The 25,077-nt window shown below is 35.0% G+C and overlaps 2 protein-coding genes across 2 annotated transcripts; both read left to right on the forward strand.

Annotated features, from left to right (window-relative positions):
- The first annotated feature begins 12,699 nt into the window (after positions 1-12,699).
- LOC124370429 lies at positions 12,700-14,649 on the forward strand. The gene is made up of 2 exons (XM_046828714.1): positions 12,700-13,519; positions 14,172-14,649. The coding sequence occupies exons 1-2, from the start codon at positions 13,131-13,133 to the stop codon at positions 14,647-14,649; spliced, it is 867 nt and encodes a 288-aa protein (XP_046684670.1). The 5' UTR covers positions 12,700-13,130.
- Positions 14,650-23,043: 8,394 nt separating this feature from the next.
- Positions 23,044-24,330, forward strand: LOC124370430. Its single transcript, XM_046828715.1, has 3 exons — positions 23,044-23,208; positions 23,400-23,556; positions 24,242-24,330. The coding sequence occupies exons 1-3, from the start codon at positions 23,050-23,052 to the stop codon at positions 24,328-24,330; spliced, it is 405 nt and encodes a 134-aa protein (XP_046684671.1). The 5' UTR covers positions 23,044-23,049.
- Positions 24,331-25,077: the final 747 nt, after the last annotated feature.

Below are 25,077 nucleotides of genomic sequence, written 5' to 3' on the forward strand. Positions count from 1 at the left end.
GTTAAACACAGTTTCCATGAAACAAACGCCCACAGTCAGCACACAACAACTTTAGGTGTTTACCGGTGACGGCCTTCACACAAACGCCACAACTCGACATAATTAACAAATAAACAAACAAATTAATAAAAATATAGACAAATTGCGAAATTAAAACTCCACCAAGTGATCCACTAACTACGATAGTTAACGCACACACAACTCCAGTATCGCGAACTTAAAACCCTGCAAAGGGACACAGAGAGAGATAAGAGCTGAGCGATCCGCACTGCCTGAACTCTGAACCATCACTGAATTACGTGATAATTACGGGGACAATAATCTTAAAACACAGCTAGAAACTGGTGGTGGCAAAACTGTTATCCAAAATGAAATTATAGGTATTTTTGGTTCCCAAATACAGTCAAAAATTGTATCCAACGTGAGAAAATCTGTATTTTATTCAGTATTAGCAGATGAGACAACAGACATTAGCCAAATTGAACAATTTTCCCTCTGTGTCCGATATGTTGACGAGGAATTGTTTAAAATTAGGGAAGATTTTCTGGCTTTTGTACCCGTGTATGATGTAACAGGTCAAGGTTTAGCCAATACATTAATGTCAAGTCTAACCAGTCTTGGACTTGATTGAAACAATTTACGTGGTCAAGGATATGATGGGGCTTCTGTCATGAGTGGCCAGTTCAGAGGGGTACAAGCATACATAAGTGAAAAAAGTACCCTCAGCCATATACACACATTGTTCCTCTCACTCTCTTAACTTATGTCTATCTGATGCATCAAAAATCCCTATGATAAGGAATTGTATGGGTGTCATCAGTGAGGTGTGTAGTTTCTTTCACAAGTCAGCTAAGAGAACTGCGATACTTAAGTCAAGTATTTCTGAATGCTGCCCTGAGATGAAAAGAAAAAAACTTATATGTCTGTGTGAGACTCGCTGGGTGCAACGCCACGATTCAGTTATAATGTTTAAAGAAGCTTTGGAGCCTATAATTACCGCTCTATCAACTATTGAAGAAGAATCGACTGCAGAAGCTTCTGTAAAAGCACACACACTAATTGCCTCCGTGACCAGTTTTCAGTTTGTTGCATGTCTTTTTATTTTGAACAACTTGCTTTCTTTGACTATCCGCCTTTCAGAGATGCTCCAAAAGAAAGATATAGATCTTGCTCAAGCCAACAAACAGATTTCCAATGTATTGGAACTAGTAAAGGAAAGGCGAAGCAAAGCAGAAGAGACATTCCAGGCTTTGTTCAGTGAGCTAAAAGTAAGCACTGACAAATTAGGTATCAAAGAGGAAACCCCCCGTACATGTCGCAAGCAAACTAATCGCTGCAATACTCCTTATACAAACGTGGAAGAATACTACCGGCGTGTAGTGTATATACCATACCTTGACGATTTCTGCTGTTCACTTCAGGAGCGTTTTAAAAACCACAGGGAAGTAATCGACTCACTACAGAATGTTCTTCCTGAGCACTGCATTAAAACGGAATTTTCATCCCTGGAACCTGCCCTGACGTTTTATGAAAAAGATCTATCTTTCAGAGATGAGGTACGAAGTGAATTTCTACTGTGGAAACAAAAGTGGAATCGTGAAGAAAAAGAAAGTTTGCCAAAAACTGCAATTTCTGCTCTTGAAAAATGTGATAAAGACTATTTCCCAAACATGTTTAATATTTTGAAATTGTTAGCGGTTTTACCCGTTTCAGTGGCTTCTGCAGAAAGGAGCTTTTCATCTCTCCGAAGACTTAAAACGTATCTGAGAAACACAACTTCGGAAAACAGGTTGAATGGTCTTGCACTTTTATCTATTCATAGAGACATTACCATAACTGATGAGGAAGTTTTAAAACAATTTTCACTGAAGTCTAGAAATTTGGATTTTGTTTTGTAAAATGACAATAAACAGTGTTTCATGAATACTTTTAGCTATATTTCATTTTCTTCCCTTGTAACAGTTCATAAAGTAGGCCTACAATAACTGGTTATTGTAGCTTGGAAGGCTGTTTGAGATTTTAGTTTTTTAACGATATAAATATTTGAATTGTGTGCATACTGAAATTACTATTTCTGATTTCATTAAGGTAAAATTAAAAAAAAACTAAAATAACAATTCAATTGCTAAAATAAATATAGTATATAGTCAACATTTATTAGTTTCAAACTTATAATATTGTGGTGTGTGTTGTGTTTTAGATACGTAGGACAATATATTTCTTTGTATAACAACTATTTTAAACCAAAGATTTTAAAAATAGGACTTTATAGCCTCTATTATTTTCTATTTTAACAACTGAAAAACTACCAAACTAGCAGACACTTAAGTTTTGAATTTTAATTTTATACAAAAATAATATACAAAGGATACAGGTCCTTCTATATAAACATAATACATAACATAATAAACTTAAATTGGCAAATTTTTCATTCAAAATATTCCATACCCCCTAGACCCCCCGGTATTTCAGCCCCCCCAAAAATATTTTTCTATATACGCCACTGCCTTGAACTAAATCCTAGAGCATTTTTATGTTCCATGTAGAAACCACTCCCCTGAACTTGGTAATTAACGATGCAGCTCTGTCTTGCAATAGTGCAGTAGACTGTTTCAGCACCATACAAGAAATATATAACTTTTTTCTAGTTCTACTCAAAGATGGAGTATTTTGCTGAAAAAACGTTTCGAGTCTAACAGTCAAACCACTCTGCAACACTAGGTGGGAAAGTAGAATTGAGGCATTATTACCCTTGAGGTACCATATTGAAGAAGTATATGATGCATTATATGAAGCTTCTCAAGACAAGAACCTTGATGCATTTGGTAGACATACTGCCGTAGGACTAGTAAAAAAAACTGCAAAGCTTCAAGTTTCTGTGTTGTATTGTAACTTGGCATGAGATCCTGTATAAAACAAACATGGTTAGTGAACTGTTGCAAAAGGTCACAAATGATCTTCAAAGTTCAATAGATCTTCTTAAGAGTGTAAAATCATTTTTGGAAACTATGAGATCTGAAGAAGGACTAAACAGCGTCATTACTGATGCAAAGGAACTTGCAGAAAAAATTGATGTTGCAGGTGACTTTGAACAAGAAAAAACAGTTAGACCAAGAAGAGTTAAAAAACAATTTTCTTACGAGAGTGAAGATGAAGCTGCAAGTTCTGGTAAAGATTTGTTTAAAGTAAATTTCTTCTTTGTTGTGCTTGATAGAGCAATATCCTCGTTAACGGAGAGATTTGAACTGATGGAAAACCATAGTGAAGGTTTTAAATTTCTCTATGATATTGCTAGCTTAGGAAAAGCATGGAGTGAATCAGAGTTAAAGAAAGCCTGCTAACACCTTGAAACAGTTTTGAGCGGTGGTGATGGAGATGACAAACCAAAAGAATATGACATTAACGGAGATGAGCTGTTTGATGAGCTTCAAATCTTTGGACCAATGCTGCCCCCTACAAGTCACCCAGCTGGAGCGTTGTCTTTTATAACCAAACGTGGTTATGTGGATACTTTTCCAAATATTTTTGTAGCATTGAGAATCTTGTTAACGCTGCCAGTATCCGTGGCCAGTGGCGAAAGAAGTTTTTCGAAATTAAAACTGATAAAAACTTACCTACGATCAAATTTGAGCCAAGAACACTTAAGTGGTCTAGCAACCTTGGCGATTGAAAATGATGCCCTAAATGAAATGGAAACGGACATTCAACTGCAAGAGTTTTCAAAATTAAAAGCCAGACGAATTCCTTTTTAATTGCAACATTGAGTATCTTAATTGTAATTATTAGGCTATTATTTTTTTAATTTGAATTGTCTGTAATACAACCTGACGTTTAACAATGACTTGTACACACAATATTGATTGTAGACGATTTTGTGTTTTCCATCATACATCACATAACTTAAACTTAATAATGTAATGTATCGTAATTGTAGTCTACAATGTGTCACTGTATTTGTAAATGAACACTGGTAAATAAACATAAACTCTGGTTTGTCAGCTATTTTTTTTTCTCCTAATTTGTTCCCCTTTGTTTACTATTTAGGTACAAGGTATGTGACATTTACCGTTCTACGGTGTAGTGTATGACGGTTTATCGGGGGGGGGGGGCGCCAAAACTACTGTTTGCTTACACTATAAAATTAGCTAGGGCCGGCCCTGTAAATGTTGCATGTATATATTTGCAAGAAGGCCTGAAAGAGGAGAACCCATTTCCAACCCATCTTCTTGTTTGTAAAAGTCCTTTTTGTATTGAAAATAATTTTGATTAACAGTAGATTTTGTCAATGATAAGATATCGTCAATTTCATTAATTTCAAGTTAACTGTATTTTATTAGATTATCTTTAAGAATTTGAATTGTTTCTTGTTTTGGAATGTTCAAGTACTTGTTGTTAACATCAAAGGAAATAAAGAATGAGTTTAATGGTATTTGTATGTCTTTAATTTGATTTGCCAGATTACTTGAATTTAATATACTGTAACTGTTTTCAAAATGCATGTTGGTTTTTATTTTGATATTTAAAAATTTACATACCTTGTAAGTAGGAGCGTTACGAAAGTTGACTACTGGTCTAATTGGAATATCCGGTTTATGAGTCTTTGGTTGACCTTTTAATGTAGGAGCTTTTGGATTTATCATTTTGAGTTGGTATTGTTCTGCTTTTGTTAAACTTTTGCATTTAGTTATTGTGGAATTTATGAGTTTTGTGTATTCTTGGGTTGGGTCCTTTTTTAATTTTTTAAAATATACTAGGTGTTACCCACGGCTTCGCACGCAATGTTTAGAACCGAAGTCCTTATATTACTTAGTAAAAGCACTTATGATGTAAAATGATGGTAGTAGGGATAGATCAAGTAGATATTATTTAAGTTCATGGTGAATATTATCAGAGTTTAATTTAATTAATGTGTCATGTTTTGCACGTGGAAGAGCATTTCTGGTTCAAATAAATTAATTATATTTGCAATGTCACAGCTGAGCCTGCATTATTATTTTGATCAATAAAATATAAATACACAGGTCGCGGAAACATACTTCGGTCAAAAAGCGTCTAAATTATAGTCTTTATCACATATTTCAGGTCTAAGATATTTCCAATACCATAGTAGAGTTTGCCTTGTCCTGACGAAGAAAAAATATATACTTGAAGACCTGAAGTAAATAAGGGTCTAAATGCCATTTTTTTACATTTTTGAGTTATAATCGGAATTATGATCTATGAACAAACCCAGTTGAAGTATATTTCTGATTTAAGTGCCAAAGATGTTCCTACTACTTCCAATTATTGCCAACAGAATGCGTCAGGTGTATGTGCCCTGCAGCCCAATGTAAAATGAATGAAAGTGGAAAGAAACGCCGTAGTAAGGGAGAAGGAAGAGAATGTGATGAAAGGAAAAAACTAAAGAAAACAGTGGACAAGAATACACTACAAAAACAACACTTTAGTTGCTGCTAAAACTCCACCTTCTGAAAATGTATAATGTAAGTGTAAATATAATTGCAAAAACATTTCACACCAACAAAAGCTGCAACTATTTAAAGATTTTTACATAGTAGATTTCTCTAAGCAACAAAATTACCTTTTAGGCCTCATTACTGTTAAACCTGTACAACGGAGACGCCACGGAGACTACAATGATCCCAAACAGAGTAGGCGCCAGACTACTGCTGTTTATACAGTTCCTAATGGGGAAGGTGAAGTTGTTCAAATATGTAGAGCAACTTTTCAACAGATATTTGATTTAGTACCAAAAAGGGTCCAGGGAGTTAAAACAGACTGGTAATCCAATGTATACCGAGAAAAGGGGCAATAAGACTGAACACCGTAAATATAGCTTGGAGGACGAAAACTTGGTGTGTGAACATGTTAATTCAATTCCACGTGAGGTAAGCCATTATGGGCGAAATAAATCTGAAAAAGAGGACTTGTCTCAAGACCTGAACATCAGTAGGCTGTTCAAAGCATTTAAGCAAAAATATCCTAGATTTCATATTTCGGAACGTTACTACTTTGATACTTTCAAAAAGAAGTTCCCTAAACTTTCATTTCATAGGCCTAGGACTGATACATGCGCAACCTGTGATTTGTTTAACGGCAAAAGTTGCATCTTCAGTAGGAGTTGAGAAAACACATTACCAAAACAAACTCAAGCTTACCATTTAAAAGTAGAGAAAGCTAGGTTACATTTGAAAGAAGATTGCAAAAATGCTCAGACAATCAACAGTAGCACTAATGTTTTCTCTCTTGATCTTCAGCAAGTAAGTGTTTTCCTTACCAACACTTACCCACAGCAACATTTATTATCTGCGCCAGTTGTCCGCCTACAATCTAGGCACTCATTTTCACAGTGGGTTTTCGATGATGACTTTGGAAAATCTTGCAGGGGCGGTAATGAAGTAGCATCGTGTTTATTGAGAGTATTGAAAGAAATCACTCCATCACAGACATTGATTGCCTGGAGTGATAATTGCGCTGGGCAAAATAAGAACCAGATGCTGCTTTTCTTGTGGATATACCTTACATCAATCGGAGTATACAGGGAAGTACATCACAAGTTCCTTGTAGCAGGACACACTTTTCTTGACTGCGACCGTGATTTTGCAGTGATTGAAAAGCGAAAACATTTTTAGGGTAAGAGATCCAGTATATGAACACCCACCAGTGAATGAACATTTCCATATAAACTGCTTAATATTAAGAGGTTTTTTAGGTAAAAACTAGGCTACCAGTGAATGAACACCATTCTGCTGTCTTTGTGTTTGTTTCCTCTTCTTCTCTCATATTCTCAGCTGATCAGAAAGGCTGTGGGATATCATTTAAGACAGCATGGTTTCAGATGTTCACATTATTCTCTGGAAATACTAAGGTAAGAGCCTAACACGACTTATTTTAGCTTTGTAACATTTAAAAGACATAAGAAAGGCATACATCCTAATGTTTATTAAGCAATTAAGGTTTAAATTTTCATTTAAAAACTCATAAAACTACTCTAACCTAAAAGGTATAGTTTAATTATTTGCTGTTCAAGTACTGGAGCAAGAAAGGTCTGCAATTATAGTGAATGAACAGGGTTGTTCATTTACTGGTGATAGCAAAATATAACAACATATGTTTTTTTTTGTCTCTGTGTCAGCTGTACAATCCTTGCATATTTGTACTAGTGGTTGAACATCTTTATATCATGTGTTCATTCATTGGGTTTAGAGTTAAATACACCTGTGTGGATTCACCAGTGATTGAACATAACCTTTATTAAATAATAAATTAAAAAATATTTTTTGTTACAAGATTGTATTTTATTTTCTTCTTTTTCAGGATCCATTATTAGTGAGGATATCCCCACTAGAAAACCATACAGTTGGTTTAAGTATTCTGAAGCGGCACTTTTTACTCGCAGTACAAGACATAAGAGAGAAAGAAAATCTCTAAATGAAGCTTTAAAATGTCACGGCATTCCAAAAGGAACACTACACTAAGAATGTAATAGTGGTTCTGATGTACTTTCTTTTGTCAGACCTGGTGCTAAGTTGGATCATGTTGTACATGATATAGATGATGTAGGGGAGAGGGGGGCACATGTGGACAGGGGGCACAAGTGGACAATTTGAATTTCCCCGCCCATGCAACTAACCAGTTTAGTTCAAACTTTGTTCACAGAACAGTGTTGGTCTACTGTTTTCCTCCAGATAAATTTAGTGCTGTTTGGCTACATGGTTTAAGAGGTAAGAATATTTTTTTATGTTTTTTTTATGTAAAAAGTAAAAATTGAGCCCAAATTTTAACTTTAAAAGTTATTTTATTCGGGCTCTTCCTTATAACATAAGGTATTTTTTTTATAAACTTAGTAATATTTAAGCAACATTTTATTGTGTAGAAGATGTCCATAAATCCTAACCTAAAAAAAATATCGATGAGAATGCATTCAAACCACCTACAATCTACTGGTGGGGTACATGTGGACACTTTCAAGGGGCACATGTGGACAAGGGGGTAGTTTTGGACAAGTGTTATATTAGTTACTTATTTAACATCTCATAAATGTATAGCTAATAAACTAGCATGTACACTTGTTGTGAATCATTTTTAGTCATTTTCATGATCTAGAACATTTTGTTTTGCTCCCATAACCAAAATTAAGTAAATTATAGCATTAACCAAGCCTTGACACCACATCAATCAAGGAGGTTGCAATATTTATTGCCCAATACACAGATTTCAAAAGGCTTTTTAAGATTAAACTAGTTTATCTTTATCTAAATACAACAGTTATATACATTGATTTATTTATTTTTTAGGGTGAAGATGGTGAGAACCTACATAAAGAAAAAACCGAGAGAGCTGCAATTTCAGAGGATGCAGTCAGATGTGCTATTGAGGATATACGGAATGGCAACCAAACAATCCGTGGAGCTGCTGCAACATATGGACTTTCTAAATCTATGCTTCACAAAAGACTTCAAAAGCTGCCAAACGCTGAAAATGAGACGAATCCTGTGCAATCTACTTTTCCCCGGTCTAGCAAGTATAACACCAGACAGATTTTTACAGATGTACAAGAAAATATGATAGTAGACTATCTAATTCAATGCAGTAAAATGATGTACGGCCTAACCTATAGACAGGTACGTGAATTTGCCTATTCATATGCTAAAAAACTTGGGCTTGAGATTCCTTGTAAGTGGAAGATGAAAAACTAGCAAATATTGAATGGCTAAAATGTTTTTATGCGCCGTCATCAGTCTACAACTGAGTCTGAGAAAGCCAGAAAACACCAGCTTTGCTAGAAATATAAACTTTAATAAACAAAATGTTGATTCATTCTTCAATAATTTGGAAACAGTTATGGAAAAATATCACTTTACTAGTGACAGAATCATAAACATAGATGAATCTGGCATAACTACTGTATTACAAGCTCCAAAGATTGTTGCTCCGACTGTGTAAAACAGGTAGGCACCAGAATGTTTCCGCAGAGCGAGGAGAGCTTGTAACATTTTGTGGGATTATAAAAGCTTCTGGTAACACAATACCTCCTGCTTATGTGTTTCCCCGTGTTCATTATAAGGACATTTTCCTTAATGGAGCACCAACTGGCAGTGTCGGTTTTGCGACTCGTTCTGGCTGGATGTCTCAAGAAGTTTTCTTTGAGGTGGTCAAACATGTTAAATTACACACACCGCATGTTCAAAAGACAATCAAATCCTCATTTTATTAGACAATCATGAGTCGCACATTAACTTGGATGTGATTATGTTCTGCCGTGAAAATGGAATTGTTATTCTAACTTTTCCACCTCACACTAGCCACCGCTTGCAACCTCTCGACATTGCTGTGTTTGGACCTTTCAAAAGTTATTGCAAAACCTCTTTTTAACAAATGGTTATCTGAAAATCCTGGAATGACTATATCAATAAAACAAGTTGCTTATCTAACGTCAATGGCGTATGATGAAGCTTTTTCTAGGAAAAAATATTGTTTCTTCTTCTGGCTTTGCAAAATCCGGAATTTTTCCATTTCAGCGCTCAGTATTTAGTGATACCGACTTTATCAGCTCTTTGCCAACAGACCAGGCTAAAGAAAATGGAGATAATGAAGGTTCTTGTAGGCCTAATCTAGAAGAACCTAAGGCAAGTACTAGTGAAAACACCAGTACAAATCAGATGGATGCAGAAAATTACCAAATAAATTCTCAATTTGAAAATGAAAAATGCACTCCAACAGTTGTGCGAAAATATCCAAAAAAGGTAAAAGTTGTAACCCCAGAACAAGTTCGCCCATTCCCCAAAGCACCGTTAAGAAATAACACTCAAAAGCCAAGGGGCAGAAAGAAAGGAAAGACATGTATCTTGACAGATACCCCTGAAAAAAAATAGAATAGAGGCAGCAGTAAAATCAAAGAAAATTAAAGAAGAATTAAAAAAAAGAATCTTTTTTGGCCTACAAGAAAAAACTTTTTAATGGAGATGAACAAGGTTTGTCTAAGTCTAAAGGAAAATCTAAACAGAAAAAAAGAAAACGCAGAATACATGTGGATAGCTCTAGTACTTCTGAAAACGAAGAAGATGATATTGAATGCTACAGTGATAAAGTCTTGAGCCCATTAGTTTTAAAGTGAAGATAGTGATATAGAGGAAAGTAAAGGTGAGAAAGTAGAGTCTGATGGATCCAACATAAATGTTTTAGATTTTGTTTTAGTTCGGCTAGCCAGTAAAAAAAGTGAAAAATTTTATGTAGCACAAATCAATGACAAGATTTGTCTTTACTGAATTTAATGTAAGTTTTTTTAAGAAAAAAGAGGGATCAGGGACATCATCAATTAAATTTGTCAAACCTGATCTTCCCAGATGTAAGTGCCATTGACATTGAAGACATAATTGTAAAACTACCCCCTACCGACTGTTTTAGGAGGTACTGAAAGAGCTGTCAGTATGTTTATCTTTAATTTTTCCTTTACAAACTATAAACATGGGTTTGAATTTAATGTTTACTTGATGTGTATGTAGGCTATTAATATTGTTTTTTCTATCATTCTTGTTTTAATTTAGTAATAGTCTAGAATAAGTTTAGCTTGCAGGAAAAAAATAAAACACGAATCTTGACTTTACGAATTGATGTCATACTTTTACTCTTCACATATTTTTTTAAATATGTAAGAAAATAGGTTTGGTTTGTTTTGTAAGCATAGGTAGGTTATGTTTTATAAGCTATAACACAGGTTAAATAGCCTATTTGTTTTTCTTGTCATTTTAAGTAAAGTATACATTGTTAGTTAGTATTGAACTTATTTTTTTACTAGTTTTATTACTTTCTTCACTTAAAGGTTGAAATAACTACTCCTTGTAACTGTACAAAGAGTCATATGTTTGAGTTTAATTAATAAAAATCATATTTAAGATATATGAAAGATGTTTTTTATCTGTCCACAACTACCCCCCAAAAATGTTGGTTATGTCCACAACTGCCCCCTGGAGGGGCACTTGTGGACACTCCGTTAACTATTTTAAAGGTAAGAATTAAACAAGTTCAAAAGATGTTTTAAAGAGTAAAATGTCATATATTTACATACCTCAACACCTATATTAGTATATAAATAAAACCTTTGACAATTTTTTCTCATAACAAAAATTTAAAAAAATAAAATGTAAAATTTGTCCACATGTGCCCCCCTCTCCCCTATCTAGTGATTTATGTAAAAATGATTATTTGATAATTTTTGGTGGGACCAATGATGTAAACTCTGGACACTGTAGTATTGAAGATTTATTAAACTCATTTACCAGATTATTGACATCGACTAGCAACACAAACGTGATTGTGGTTGGCCTTCCTTATAGACGGGATAGGGCTGATCTAAATAGTTTGATTTCTAAGATTAATATGACAATTTTTCAAATCGTTTCACAGTTTGTTCATGCCCATTTCCTGTCACTCAGCTCCAGGGGCGTTTTCAGGGAAGGGGCCATGGGGCCATGGCCCCCCCCCCCGAAATACTAGGAAAGCTTAGTGTAATATTTTCTATAATCTATAAGTTCTAACAAAATTGAATCCCAATACTCGTACATATCAATTAACAATAATTATTTTAGTATAAAAACGAGTCAAACAGAAAGTATTTATTTTTAAATAGTATTAAGTTAACAATCAGTTTCAGTGGTCAAAAGGCACTCGCATCTAGTTGGCGCCTTGAGAACACAAAGAAATCTGGCAACAGTGCAGCCGCGCCCCTCCCAACCGTCATCTTGTTATTGTAGTGACTCACGGCCCACGCTCGTCGCGTATCACGTAGTCTGTACTCATCCGCCGACTTGTACACTTATAGTGTTGTGTTTTCTGTATTCGCTGCCTCCACTGGTTTGTTTAATGTTTAGTTTAATCTGCAGTTCTAAAAAAATGGTAAGTACGAACACAGACAAATGTTATAGGCTATACTGTTTATGTGTAATTGTGCAGACTATAGGCCTAAATAGTGTATTTACAAAGTAGTATTGCATTTACATTAAACGAGGAAAACAAACTCAAAAGTAATTAATATTTATGCATTTATTTTATGCTCATGTATGAGTGCACGATATTCATATACTTCTTCTTTGTAAAAGAAATAGGTGCACATAATCACATATTTATTTCTTTGAAATTGAATTTAATGACTAAAAAACGGAAAGACGCCAGAAACGCGCGCCACTATGTGTTTATTTTCAAGTATTTAATACCCCTTGGAAACAACCTGACTATAAGATAAAAAAGATTCAGAATTTGTTCTTGTATTTGACAAAAACAGCATTCAACAAATAACGCCAAAATGAAAACAAATTTTCATCTACATTCGACTTTTTTCTAAAGCTATATTCTTTTGGCCCTTTACATATTTAAAGTTGCTGACCTATGTAAATTAATATGGATATATTATTCAATTTTGTGGAATGAGCATCTTCAGACCTATATTTTTGACAATTCATTATCGTGGAATTTATTTTTGCACAATGTTTCAATATATGTATTCCGTGGCGTTGCTAAATAAGCAGTAGCTTTTTGGAATACCTATCATGAAGTGGCCCAGTTCGAATCCCGTCGGGAGTCGGGACCAGGGGTGCCCAGAAGGGGGGGCATGGCGCAATTTGCGCCATCAAAATTTTTTGGGGGGGCATGATTTTTTTATGTTAACATTTTAAACCATGACGATAACCAAAGAAATGAGAATTATACTCAACAGTTAAGTTAAAAGTACTGATTAATCATTTAACCATATCATCAAGATTCAAGATCGAAATTGCCATAGCTAAATATTATTCCGCCGTTTAAACTAACTCCAGGATCTCCGTGTAAATCCTTAAGAGAAATATTTTATTTGTTTAGGGCGATTAGGTTGGCAGTGGCTCAACTGGCAACACTGTCTTGTCTGCCGTCTGCTGTCTGTCACAGTCACATCACAGCCGTTAGTGATGTACTGATGTGAATGTGAGTCGTGAGTTTTGAGTTTGAGTACCTATTGCAACAGAACAAAACTGTCTCGTTTGAAGAAGCTCGGATACGGACGTTAATGAAGGTTGAATGTGCGTGTATTTGTTATGCGTATGGTATGTCTTATGTTATGTTGTAGATTTGTGATTTGTTCATAACTAAAACTAAAGATGCCTAAGAGAGCAAAAACATTGTACAAATTTAAATGCCTAGAAGTGATGTGCAACACGATCCATCGCAAAGACAAATGGTTGGATCACTGTAAGAAGAAACATAGTTACAAGTTTAAGAACAATTTAAAAATCAATTATAAAGTGGTTGAAATAAAAGTCGACAACGGCCCATGGCAAAAATACGTTCCAGACCCAAGCCCAAGCCAATCTACATCCCTGGATGACATCCCTCATACTTTGACGAGTAGGCCTACCCAAGACCAAGATGAAGATGTTTTTGAGCCAACATCAGAAAGTTTCCAAGATAAATCTACCAGCGAGATCGAGACTGATGCAATTACTCTACCACTACTAGAAGTCACAGACTCTGAACTAGAAACACAAAGGTAGGCCTAACTTTGTAATAACTAACTAATGTAAACCTAAGAGGCAAAAACGGTTTTTACTTAGTCAAAATTTTAATATGTCTAGGCCTAGGCGCAGGTCGCAGGCTGTTATATTGTTTTATAGAGGCAAACACGATTAACACGAATACTAAGCCTTTATGTATCCAACCTACCTAAAAACATAATATCTTGTAAAATGTATGGTATAGCCTAACTTACCCAAGCTTGTATTCTGAGGAGTCAAACCAAAGTCTGATTTGGTTCTGCCGTATTCACTGTTATAGGTATTTTGGTACTGTTCAGCACTCTGTGGAGTTAGGTTAGGTTATAACATAGGCCTAATAGTTATGTACCCAAATAGTTTGACCCAAATACTGAATACAAATATAACCGTGTACAACATTCTTGACGTTCTTCACTGTCTGAATATTGTTGTAGTTCGCCAAAGTCCCGTTAGAGTTCAGAAGCTTCTTGGTTGTTTACTATCGACGGGTAGAGCATAGAATTGGCGTGCATAGAAGGGTTAATTTTCTTCAGGCATATGTTGGAAGTTATAGGCAATAGGCCTACCATTTTTTGAGAATTTTAAAACCTATTAGCTTAGGGCTTATTAACTTCTCACAGACTAAACAAATTTTGTATATATTTGTAGATCAAACCAAGAACTGGAAGAACAGGAACCTGACAATTTTGGAACAAGTGATGTAGATGAACCAGACTCGGATATTTCATCTAATGAAGATCACAGTGATCCAGCTTCATATGCTAACCTCAAGCTCTCTCCTGAAGACATAAATGTGGCTCTAAATTTGGAAAATCAAGACTTATCATCAATAGAATTTCCTTCAACGGGTGGAAGAAAATTTAATCCTCTGTGGAAAAATTGTATATTGCCCAATAACAGTGTGAAACCTAGGAAGTGGCTAGTGTACAGTAAAAAAAGGACGCTGTATTTTGTTTGCCTTGCACACTATTTGCACTTCCAACTGAACGGTCTGTATGGGGAACAACCGGCTACAGAGGATGGACAGAGCATAGAGGAGAAAGAGATTTTTTACTCCACGAGACTTCCAAAAATCATATATCTGCAGAGGTTGCCAGAATTCAATGGATCTCACAAAAGAGAATAGATTCGAGCCTTGCTCAACAATGTAACAGAGCAGTTGACCAAAACCGAGAAGTCCTGTCAGTTGTCATTGATTGTTGTAGTTACTTGAGTGAGGAAATGATTGCCTTTCGCAAAAACGATGTTTTAGAAGGAAAGCTGTTAGGGTTATTTAGACTTATAGGAAAATATAGCCCAGATGCGAGAGTTTACCTTGAAAAAATTGATAGAGCAAGGGCTGAGAATGTAAGACTGGGATCTAATTTCTTGAGTTACAGGAATATTTTTGATCTTATCAATACAATGAGTGACGTGGTAGTTAATAAAATTGTAACAAGTGTGAATTTAACCAACATTTATTCGATTATACTAGACTCTACCCAGGATGTGAGTAAAAAAGAATGTACCACTATCATAGTTCGCTACATTGAGCACATGGATGATACACAACAAACTACAATATCAAACGTAAAACCAAAAGAGCGCTTGGTCAAGGTTTTTACAAGTGGGGATACATCCGGGGAAATGTTGTTTAGAGAGCTAAAGAAATGCTTAACAGCCCTAAACCTTGATCCCAAAGGTATAGTGGGCCAGAGTATGGACGGTGCAGGGAACATGAGAGGGCAGTTCAAAGGTCTCAAATCACTAGTCACAAAAGAAAACCCTAAAGCTTTTTATGTATGGTGCTGCTCTCACAGGTTCGCCCTTGTTTGTAGAGCAGTCCCTTGATATATGCTGTCAAATGAGGAATTTGTTTTCATTCTTGGAAGATTTGTATGTTTTCATGTCAGGCCACAGGAGACACCACCTTTTGCTCGAAAATCTAGAAAAGGGGGAAAAAAGAAGCAAGAGACGCTTAAAAAGAGTACAGACTACTCGTTGGTCGAGTAAAACTGACGCCCTTCAAACCATTGTGAGTTGTTTTGAAACAATAAGAGATACATTGCAAGATTTGTCGACTGACAAGAATTCTGACAACAACACCAAAGCCAAAGCAATAGGCCTCCTAAAGCAAATGACAGATTTTGAAAATATAAGCACAATATACATAGCATCTTCTTTGTTCAAAATATTGTCTCCCATAACAATTTGTTTTCAGTCACCTACCATTGATTACAGTATAGTCCCAAAAGTTATTAAAGAAACACAGGAAAAACTGGCGTTCATGCGCCAAGATTCGGCGTGGGAAAAGATTGAAAGTGGCATTACTTCCTTTGCTGAAGAACACAACATTTCTTTACCCACCAGACAACGAATCAGAAAAAGGAAAAGATTCATGGACGAGTTGGCAATTGAGGAATGCATAGAAGACCCTATTAAGAAAGTAAAGGTTGATATTTATTTCAACGTTCTAAACTCTCTCTACAACCAGCTAAATGACAGATTTCCAGAAAGTTCTCTGGCTATGGTGTCGCAGATGGGATATTTTTCTCATGATGGAATTTTGAAGATGGTAGATGATAAGAAAAAAGGCCTAAAATGTAATCCATCTTCAATGGAGAATCTTTGTGAATACTACAATCTAGACAAGGAATTAATTGTAGATGAACTAGACATCTTCATTGATGTTTACAAAGCTACTCACTTGGACATAGATATTTCTGATGTCATGTCTGAGAAGAAGAAATCAGAGAGAACCAGTACTGCTAACCCCGAGGATAGTTTAAGTTCTGACCATGATGAAGATGAAGAACAGGAGGACGTTACAGTGACTGACAAGTTCAAGAAAAAGAAAAATGTTGACGACTGGGTGAAAAGAGGATTTATTAGACCATACAGGTGCCTATTGAATCTATCAGGATTCCCTCATCTCAGTATACTTTATAGGATACTGTTGTCTCTGCCAGTCACAAGTTGTTCTGCTGAGAGAACTATGAGTCGGTTGAAGATAGTTAAGAATCGTCTAAGAAGCACCATGGGGGATAGTTGGCTTTCAAGCTTGCTCATTCTTTCTTGCGAGAAAGAAATTCTAAAACAGATCTCAATTGAAGAAATCATCAACAGGTTTGCACTTTCAAGTGTGCAAAGAAAAAAACTTCTTTTGTCAAAAATTTAAGAAAAGTATCAAATGAAGCCAATTTCAACCTTTCAAATTTACACCCTATTTACCACACAGTAATCAAGTAACTATTGTAATGTTTTATTACTTTTTTCTTTTTTGTAAAAGTTGTTATTGTTATTGGTATTAGTAGATAGAATTTACAAAATGTACTTGTTCAGATGATATCTTTATTCCAAAAATCAAACCATTTAATGATACATTTTGTTAGATTTTTGTTATTTACTCTTGTAATGTAAAAGTAAATACAACCTACAACACAACATCAGTAACAACCTGTTCCAATTTATAATAATTTAGAATACCTAAACTTGCCCACATTATATATTAATTTACAGCTATGTTTATTCCATTCACTTGTGAAAACTCTGGTTATTGTTAAACATGATGCCTCCACCATAATAGAAACAAAATTAAATTAATACATTTATTAAACTTTTTAATACATGCCGTTTTATGAAATAAAATTTACAACACTATTTGGATTATAATATGTTGTACTATTTGGATTGTATTGTATGATCAGCTGTAAATTGTATCTCATTGTTTTCATGACAGCAACATACTAGACTAGTGACTATAATTGCTATTGGAACTACAGTATAATTACTTATAAATAAAAGTGTTTAAAATGACATATACATTGAAGATTGAAGTGCTATTATTTCATTGCCTTAACCTTTGATAACCTTAACCTTCAGTTCTTCAATTCTTTTTCAATCCTTTTTTGGTTTTTTGGCTGGAATCTAACTTTTTATAAACGTTCCAAAATTGTATGAATGTTTACCAAAGTTGCTATGCAATATTCTTTTGAAATAAAGAATTATCAATGATATTATTATTCAACTTTTTATAAGTAACCTTAACATTTAAAAGGCAAAGCCTCCCTTACTGGCCTTTTAATATCCTATTAAAATATTTGTCATGTAGCTATTCCTGATGTAATCTAGTACTTTGATAAACATATAAATATTAAAAACTATAATAATTGTTTACTACTTTTTAGTCCTCCCGTACAAAGAACGGGTGCACTGCTAGTGTCAAAAATTAAATCAAAATTCAAAAAGATACTTTATTTCTATTCTAAAAAAGATAATAAACAGTTTTTACAATAATGAAAACAGAAAGAATTCCTCACAAGACCAAAGGTAAATGATGTCCTTTGGAAGATTAAAATGTAAGATGTGAATTTTACTGTCATACACTGACTAATGTTAAAAACTAAAGGGTTGGGTATTGGGGTACTTTGGGGGGGGGGGGGGCATTACACTTGGATTGGGGGGGCTGGGCACCCCTGGTCGGGACCATCTCTCATCTCAAGTATAAGTACAATTTTATTAAGACTTTTCTATGTTTAAAGGTAAAATATAATAACTAATTAGTGAATACGTACCGGTAACTATTTGGAAGCATAATACGGTCTTGTCTAGGTTAGGAAAGGAACTATAAACAAATAACAAAATCACGAGACAGCCGCTTGGCTTTAAAATAAATACTCAACCTTAATTTTTTAAATGATAATTAATAACTTCCTAATTGTTTCAGGCATCTCAAAATAATCGAAAACGACCGAATCCAAAATCAATTATTAGTTCATATTTTCAAAAAGTTGAGAAAATAACAGACGACAATGAACCACGTGTAAAAAAGACTAATACATCTTCATCACAACCTGATCCTGACTCATGCATAAATACTTTATCAATTTCTCTTACCGATGCTGCATCTAACAACACCACTATTGTGAACACTGAAGAGCACAATGAAAACCAAAATACATCCCTAGAATTAGGTAGAGATGGTAGTTGTGCCAATGACATAGGGCTTTTTGTGAATAAAAAGACAGATGAATTTACAAAGTGTCAATTGTTAGAACGACATTGGACACCGCCCAAATCATAAGAATTCCAAGTAACCAAGTAAACTCTCAACGACTACAGCAGGTACAAGAAAATAGAGAGAGGTTACGCCCAACAATAGAATCAATCATATTCTTAGGCAGACAAAATATACCTTTAAGAGGTCATCGAGATGATGGACGACTGGATGAAGAGGCTAGGCTGGTCCGAGTAACGAGGGGAATTTTAGAGAACTGTTAAGATTCAAAATCTCGTCAGGAGATGAGACACTAAAACGGCACTTATCCGCAGCGTCTTCAAGAGCAACCTATATTGGTAATACCACTCAAAACGAATTGATCACATGCTGCGGTGAAGAGATAACGGAAACAATATTAAATAAAGTCCGAAACGCAAAGTATTATTCGGTGATTTTTGACGAGACGACAGATATTTCACATGTCGAACAACTGTCTTTGAACTTAAGATATGTACACAACAATAAAATTCGGGAAGATTTTGTTAAATTTATTGATGCTTATGAAAACATAAAATCCATCAGTCCAGATCAAGATGTGTGCATAGTGAGCAACGTTTAAGTGGAGAGGCTCTAGGAAAGATTGTTGTTAAATTACTTCATGATTTATCCTTAGATCTGAACAACTGTGTAGGAATTGGCACAGACAGTTGTAGTGTAATGTCGTCTGAAGCAGCGGGTGCAGTATCTGAAATACAAAAGGTTGCAAAACATGCATGTAGATGTCCGTGTTTAAATCACGCCTTGAACAACTCTCTTTCAACTTCTGTAAATATTGCTTGTATCCGAAATACAGTAGGGATAATGAAATCAGTAGTGTCGTTTTTCAATGTGTCGGCCAAGAGAAATCAAGTTTTAAAATTAACACTAGGGCGTCAGTTAAGTAGTTTGTGTGAAACTAGATGGGTAGAGCGACATGAAGGAGTAATTCAGTTCAGATCTGGGATTCGTCAGATAGTTGAAGCACTCACATCTATCTCGTCATGGCAAGATCGCACAACTTCGTCAGTTGCAGCGACTTTGCTCAACTCTTTATGCACGGCTGAGTTTTTAATATCAATGATGTCATTGATTGACGTTCTAAAAGTCTCATTGCCGCTCAGTCGACTTCTACAAACACCATCACTTGACACTAACCGGGCATCTACCGCAGTCACCAACACCATGGCAACATTAAAAGAAAGAAGGATTAAATGTGATGATATATTCAAACAAATATTTTTGAAACCAAAGCGCTAGCAGAGGAGCTGGATGTTGAATTGAAGTTACCAAGACGTACGGGCAGTCAAACTAAGAGATCAAATCACCCAGGAGACGTAGAAGAGTACTACAGACGATCTATTTATATACATCTTCTTGATAATGTTTGTGCTGACTTAACATCCAGGTTAAGTTATAGCTCACTGGAATGTTTTGGCCTACGAGGAATAATTCCCACCAATATAGTTGAGGATGCCAGAGAAAAAAATGATCTCATTGTCAATTTTAAAAAAGGTTTCGAACAGTTTGCACCTATTATCGGTGATGGAGATACCCTAAGTAATGAAATTCAGTTTGAAGGTGAAGTGGACCTGTGGAAAAATCACTGGAAGATGAAGAAAGAGAAAGAGCAAAATGTAAAACTCCCTGAAGATATATTGAAAGTGTTAGACTCCTGTGACCCAAATATATTTCCAATTATCCATGATGTTCTCAAAATCTTGGCCACACTTCCAGGTACGTAAATTAATAAATAAAATTAGTCATATAGGTATGGGCTGGCTGGGTGACTTTACATACTTTAGATATGTGGGTTTAAATGGAAAAGCACACAGAATGGGTACTGTATTACCTGAAGAGTATACTATAAGAACTAACCTAAGAATAAAATTGTTTTCCAAGTTTAACTTAAATAAATATAAATGTAACACACAAGCAAGTAATAGTATTTTTTTCATTCATGAACACAAAATAAGTAAATTCATTAAAATTAATATGTAGTCTATATTTTATAATAACTATTTCAGTTCCATGAGTGATTTTATTATTTTATTTCCAGTCAGTGTGGCTTCGGCAGAAAGGACTTTCTCCACTTTAAGAAGAGTAAAGACTTGGCTGAGATCAAGAATGGGAGAAACACGTCTCACGGGCCTTTGCATGCTTCACGTTCACAGGCATCTTCAAGTGGACACAGATAAAATAATAGAACGATTTGCAAAGAAAGGTGCAAGAAGGCTTGAGTTTGTGTTATAAGTTTTGTATTTTGAACCAGTATTTGTTTTAAAAGCCATCTTGTACACAATAAACTTGTTTTCAGTAAACAGTAGCAGTTTCTCTGTAACCATCCAATTTACGTTAGAATATTAAACCTCTTTGACTTTAAATTGCTTAAAATTACAATTTTAAAATGTTAGAATTAAACATTTTTCAAGTTTTTCTTGATTTACAAGGACTTTGACGTAGCGAACATTTCTCTGTGAATTAAAATTGTGGTTACAGCAATACAGCATAAAAGAGGACTTTTCAATGACCAATGAGCTACATAAAAACAAGATAGCCCCCCCCCTGAAAATCAGCCCTGGAACCGCCCCTGCTCAGCTCAGTATTCAAGCCTCAACTTTACACCAAATTTGGCCTCCATCTTAACATTTCAGGGAAGAGGAGGATAGCTAGTCTCCTTTTTAACATGATGCCTGTTGATTGTAGCTCCCAAACCTCTCCTATTCCTGTCTTAATTAACCGAGATCTCTCATATAACTATATGTCCGAATCACTCCCAATTATGTCGGATACAGTGCCGAAAGACACCTATCCTCTTAAGAATGACTGTTTTTTGAGGGCCGTTTGCCGAGAGTGGATAGTGTTTTAATGAATGGTAATTGTTCTTTGGTGGGCAGGCCTCTATTACGAAGTCTCCGAGTTATCCATCAGAATGTGCAGGGTGCCAAAGCAAAAATGCCTCAAATTGAAGTTTTACTTGATCTGTACTCCCCAGATTTACTTTGTAACTCTGAGCATTTTTTTAATAAAGCGGACCTAGACTCTCAGCATGCCTGGCTACTGTATTGCTTCGGGGTACTGTCGTTCTATCTTAAAAAGAGGAGGCGTTTGTATTTTAGTTAAGGAACTACTTAAGTTTTATGAAATTGATATGTCTGAGTTCTCAATTGAGGGTGTTTGTGAGTTGTGCGGTGTTAGAGTTGAGTCTGAAGCAAATAGTATTACTTTTATATGTGTCTATAGACCACCTAATCAGAGCATTTCTGAAATAAATGATTTTTTTCTATCGATTCAGCATTGCTTGGAAACCTGTATCCATCTTGACGGATGGATTGTTTTGTTTGGTGATTTCAATATAGATTTTTCCACCATTAGTCAGTCAGTCATCTAAAATTTGTATCGATCTGATGAGTTCGTTCGGCTTGGTGAGCACAATAGACACTTTCACTCGAGAATTTAATGGTTCCAGTTCACTCATTGACAACATATTTAGCAATATTCCAAAGAATATGTTTTCACCTCAGGTTCTAATTATTGGAATTTCCGATCATCATGCGCAAATTCGAGACATTGCCTCATTTGTTCCTTCAACCCACAATATTATTAAATTTACATTCAAGCGGTGCTTCACTCCGGACGGCATTCGGGTCTTGAGGAGTCTTCTGGAGGGTGAATCATGGCATGAGCTTTTTGGAGCCGCTGATGTTGATGAAATGTTTGATTTATTTCTTGCAATTTTGTCATTTCATATTGATTGTGTTTTTCCTACAAAAAAGATTAAGTTCGGGACATGGGGCACTCAGATGAGGATTCCTTTGGACGAAGATCTAAAAAAACTTCATAATCAACTTTTGTTTCTCTACTCGCTGTCTAAGCATCTTGACTCTTCTCATCCTTTGAGAGTTTCTTTTATTCAAACCAAGAAGGAGTTTAGGAATCGCATCCATTCCGCCAAAGCGAAAAAAGTATTGACCTACATCAGCGGGGCTCAGAATAAACAGCGAGATGCTTGGAATGTGGTTAAGGATCTCATTCCTGATAAGAAAGCTAATGCCTTCACACATATCTGTACCTCAGAACCATATGAGCCTAAGTCCAAAATTTCTTATTTTTTAGGTTATTGCACGTATGTTCTTAAAAATTTCATTTTACATCCAGCCATACCATCGTAACTCCGCTAAAAAATTCTATTTTTATGATTTATCAAAGGTTATATGAGTCTAAGTCCTGAGGTATATCAGAACCAGACAAACTTAACTCCACCTATGATGTTATGGTTCTGAACATTGAGCATTTCAGCAAAAACCTAAGTCCACAAAATGGACTTGCCATTGTCTGGCCCTAGCCACTATACTCATTTAGTCTCAAGTCCTGTTTTCTGAACAGCTGATGACTGTCAATAATACTGTTGATATTGCTGCTGCCTGCTATTAGAGAGATTATTGAGGTTAGGACTGAGCTGTACTAATCAAAGTTTTATTCTACTTTTAACAAAAACGTTTTGGTATTAATATGGAAAGTAGGGGAAAGTTTATACTTTCCAAATTGAAAAACCTTAATACGTTCACTGAAGATAATCTGAAACCTGAAACTAATGATTGTCCTAGCAATCAATCAGTAGAAGTTCCACGAAGAAATTCCACTCCTTCACCGACTTTAACCGAATTAAAAGTAAGTATTTTTTAAATATGTTTACAAGCTAACAATATGTAAAACTTAAAAGTAAAATTCGAATTTTATACTCAGACCTCAAGGAACAATTTTTATTATTATTATTATTATTAGCCTAGGTTTTAGAACATTGTTGTGCCAATAGGAGAAGTAGGCCTAAGTGTATGTTTGATTTTCAATTTTATTTCTAGGTATTGAATCCAGATTGCACATCCATCCTCGTTTTACCTGACAATGACTCAACCCAATGGAATTTTAACATGCATGAAAGTGAAAATATCCAAGTTGAAAGAGAAACTAGTAAAGACGTACATCTTCTTAATTTCATTTCAACTCCAGTAGAACCAGGTGAGATTTAGTAGGTACATAATACTCTAGGCTCAGTTTAAATAAATTTCAGTAAATTTATGGTTGTTATAAAAATCTTTTTTGTGTAAATTACTGTTATGTTTAACCATTTAACCATATTGTAGCAGGTATTTACTCGGGGGCTTTAGCCTACCCTAGCAATAATTTAGGTTCCATTTCAATCGTGTTAAGCTGGGCCTAGACCTAGTACATTGTCATTAGACTGTAAATGCTGTAGTCGGTAGGGACAGAGAGCATTAATTTCATACGATAATAGTTATATTCTTAGGGGTTCTTTGTCTTTCCGACTTGTTATTCTACCTAATTTAACATTCTACATGTTTAAACAGAAATTATACTTCAATATGAAAAAACTTCGTGAGTGACGAGTAAATTACACATAATTACCAAAAACATGATAAAAATTCAATAGAAATCCACTTTAACGATATAATATTTTTTATATCCACATTCTTTGTGTAGGATATCTATATAATGAACTAATCAATGTTTTGGCGGAACATCAATTTAAAAAAATTAAAATAAATTGGACAAAAACCGAGTGAATTTCTCTATTTCTTGAAGGCTGGGAAACACTTGTAGGAAAGAAAGCTCTATGTTATTAAAAAGCAAAACACTTAAATAAAATTAAATATTCAAAATATCTTAACAATTTATTTTTCAGAGTCAAATGAATGGGAGCTAGAGACGATAACACAAGTGACAAACATGGAACAAGAATCTGGAGCATCGACAACACACTGGAAGATTTAGATGATGCGCTATCTTCTGTGAGCGACCTATTTTGAGAATGACATCGATGATCCAACATACACTCCACCTTCAGGTTCATCAGAGAGTGATTCAACTTTAAAGTAACGATTTTAGAACAAGTACAAAGTCAATCTGTAAGTACAAATACTACAGCAAATAATAATAATATAATACCTCTGGTACCATACACCGATTCAGATGACACGGAGAGCGAGTTACCGATAGTTACTCAACCTAAAAATAAAGGAAGAAGAAAAGAATAAGGAATGAAAAAAAGTGGAAAAAAAAAAACATTAGAAAGCAGGGACGAATTTCTGGAAAAGAGCATGTCAACTCTAAAGGAGATATTGTAAAAGAAAGAACTTTAAGACCTCCTTGTAAAACTACTTGTCGCTTGAAATGCTCTCAGCGCATAAGTCATGCACAAAGAGTACACATTCATTCTTGACTATTATAATAGTGAAAGAAACTTAAGTTCTAAACGCCAGTATATAGTTTCTTGTATTACAACCAAGCCAATAGCCAGGTCACGACAAAGAGATGGTTCTAGAAATAGTAGAAAAAAACAGCCATACTTATTTTCTCAAATGGGATAACAATTTTGAAAAAGTTTGCAAACAATTTTTCTTGAACACACTAGTAATATCAGAAACATTTGTTAAGTTTTGCTCTCTTAAAAACCCAAAGTACTGGTATGGTTTGAACCAGACCATCGTGGCAAACATGTACCAGGAAACAAAATACCAG

The sequence above is a fragment of the Homalodisca vitripennis genome, unplaced genomic scaffold (assembly GCF_021130785.1).
Source record: "Homalodisca vitripennis isolate AUS2020 unplaced genomic scaffold, UT_GWSS_2.1 ScUCBcl_163;HRSCAF=1458, whole genome shotgun sequence".
Lineage (NCBI taxonomy): Eukaryota > Metazoa > Arthropoda > Insecta > Hemiptera > Cicadellidae > Homalodisca > Homalodisca vitripennis.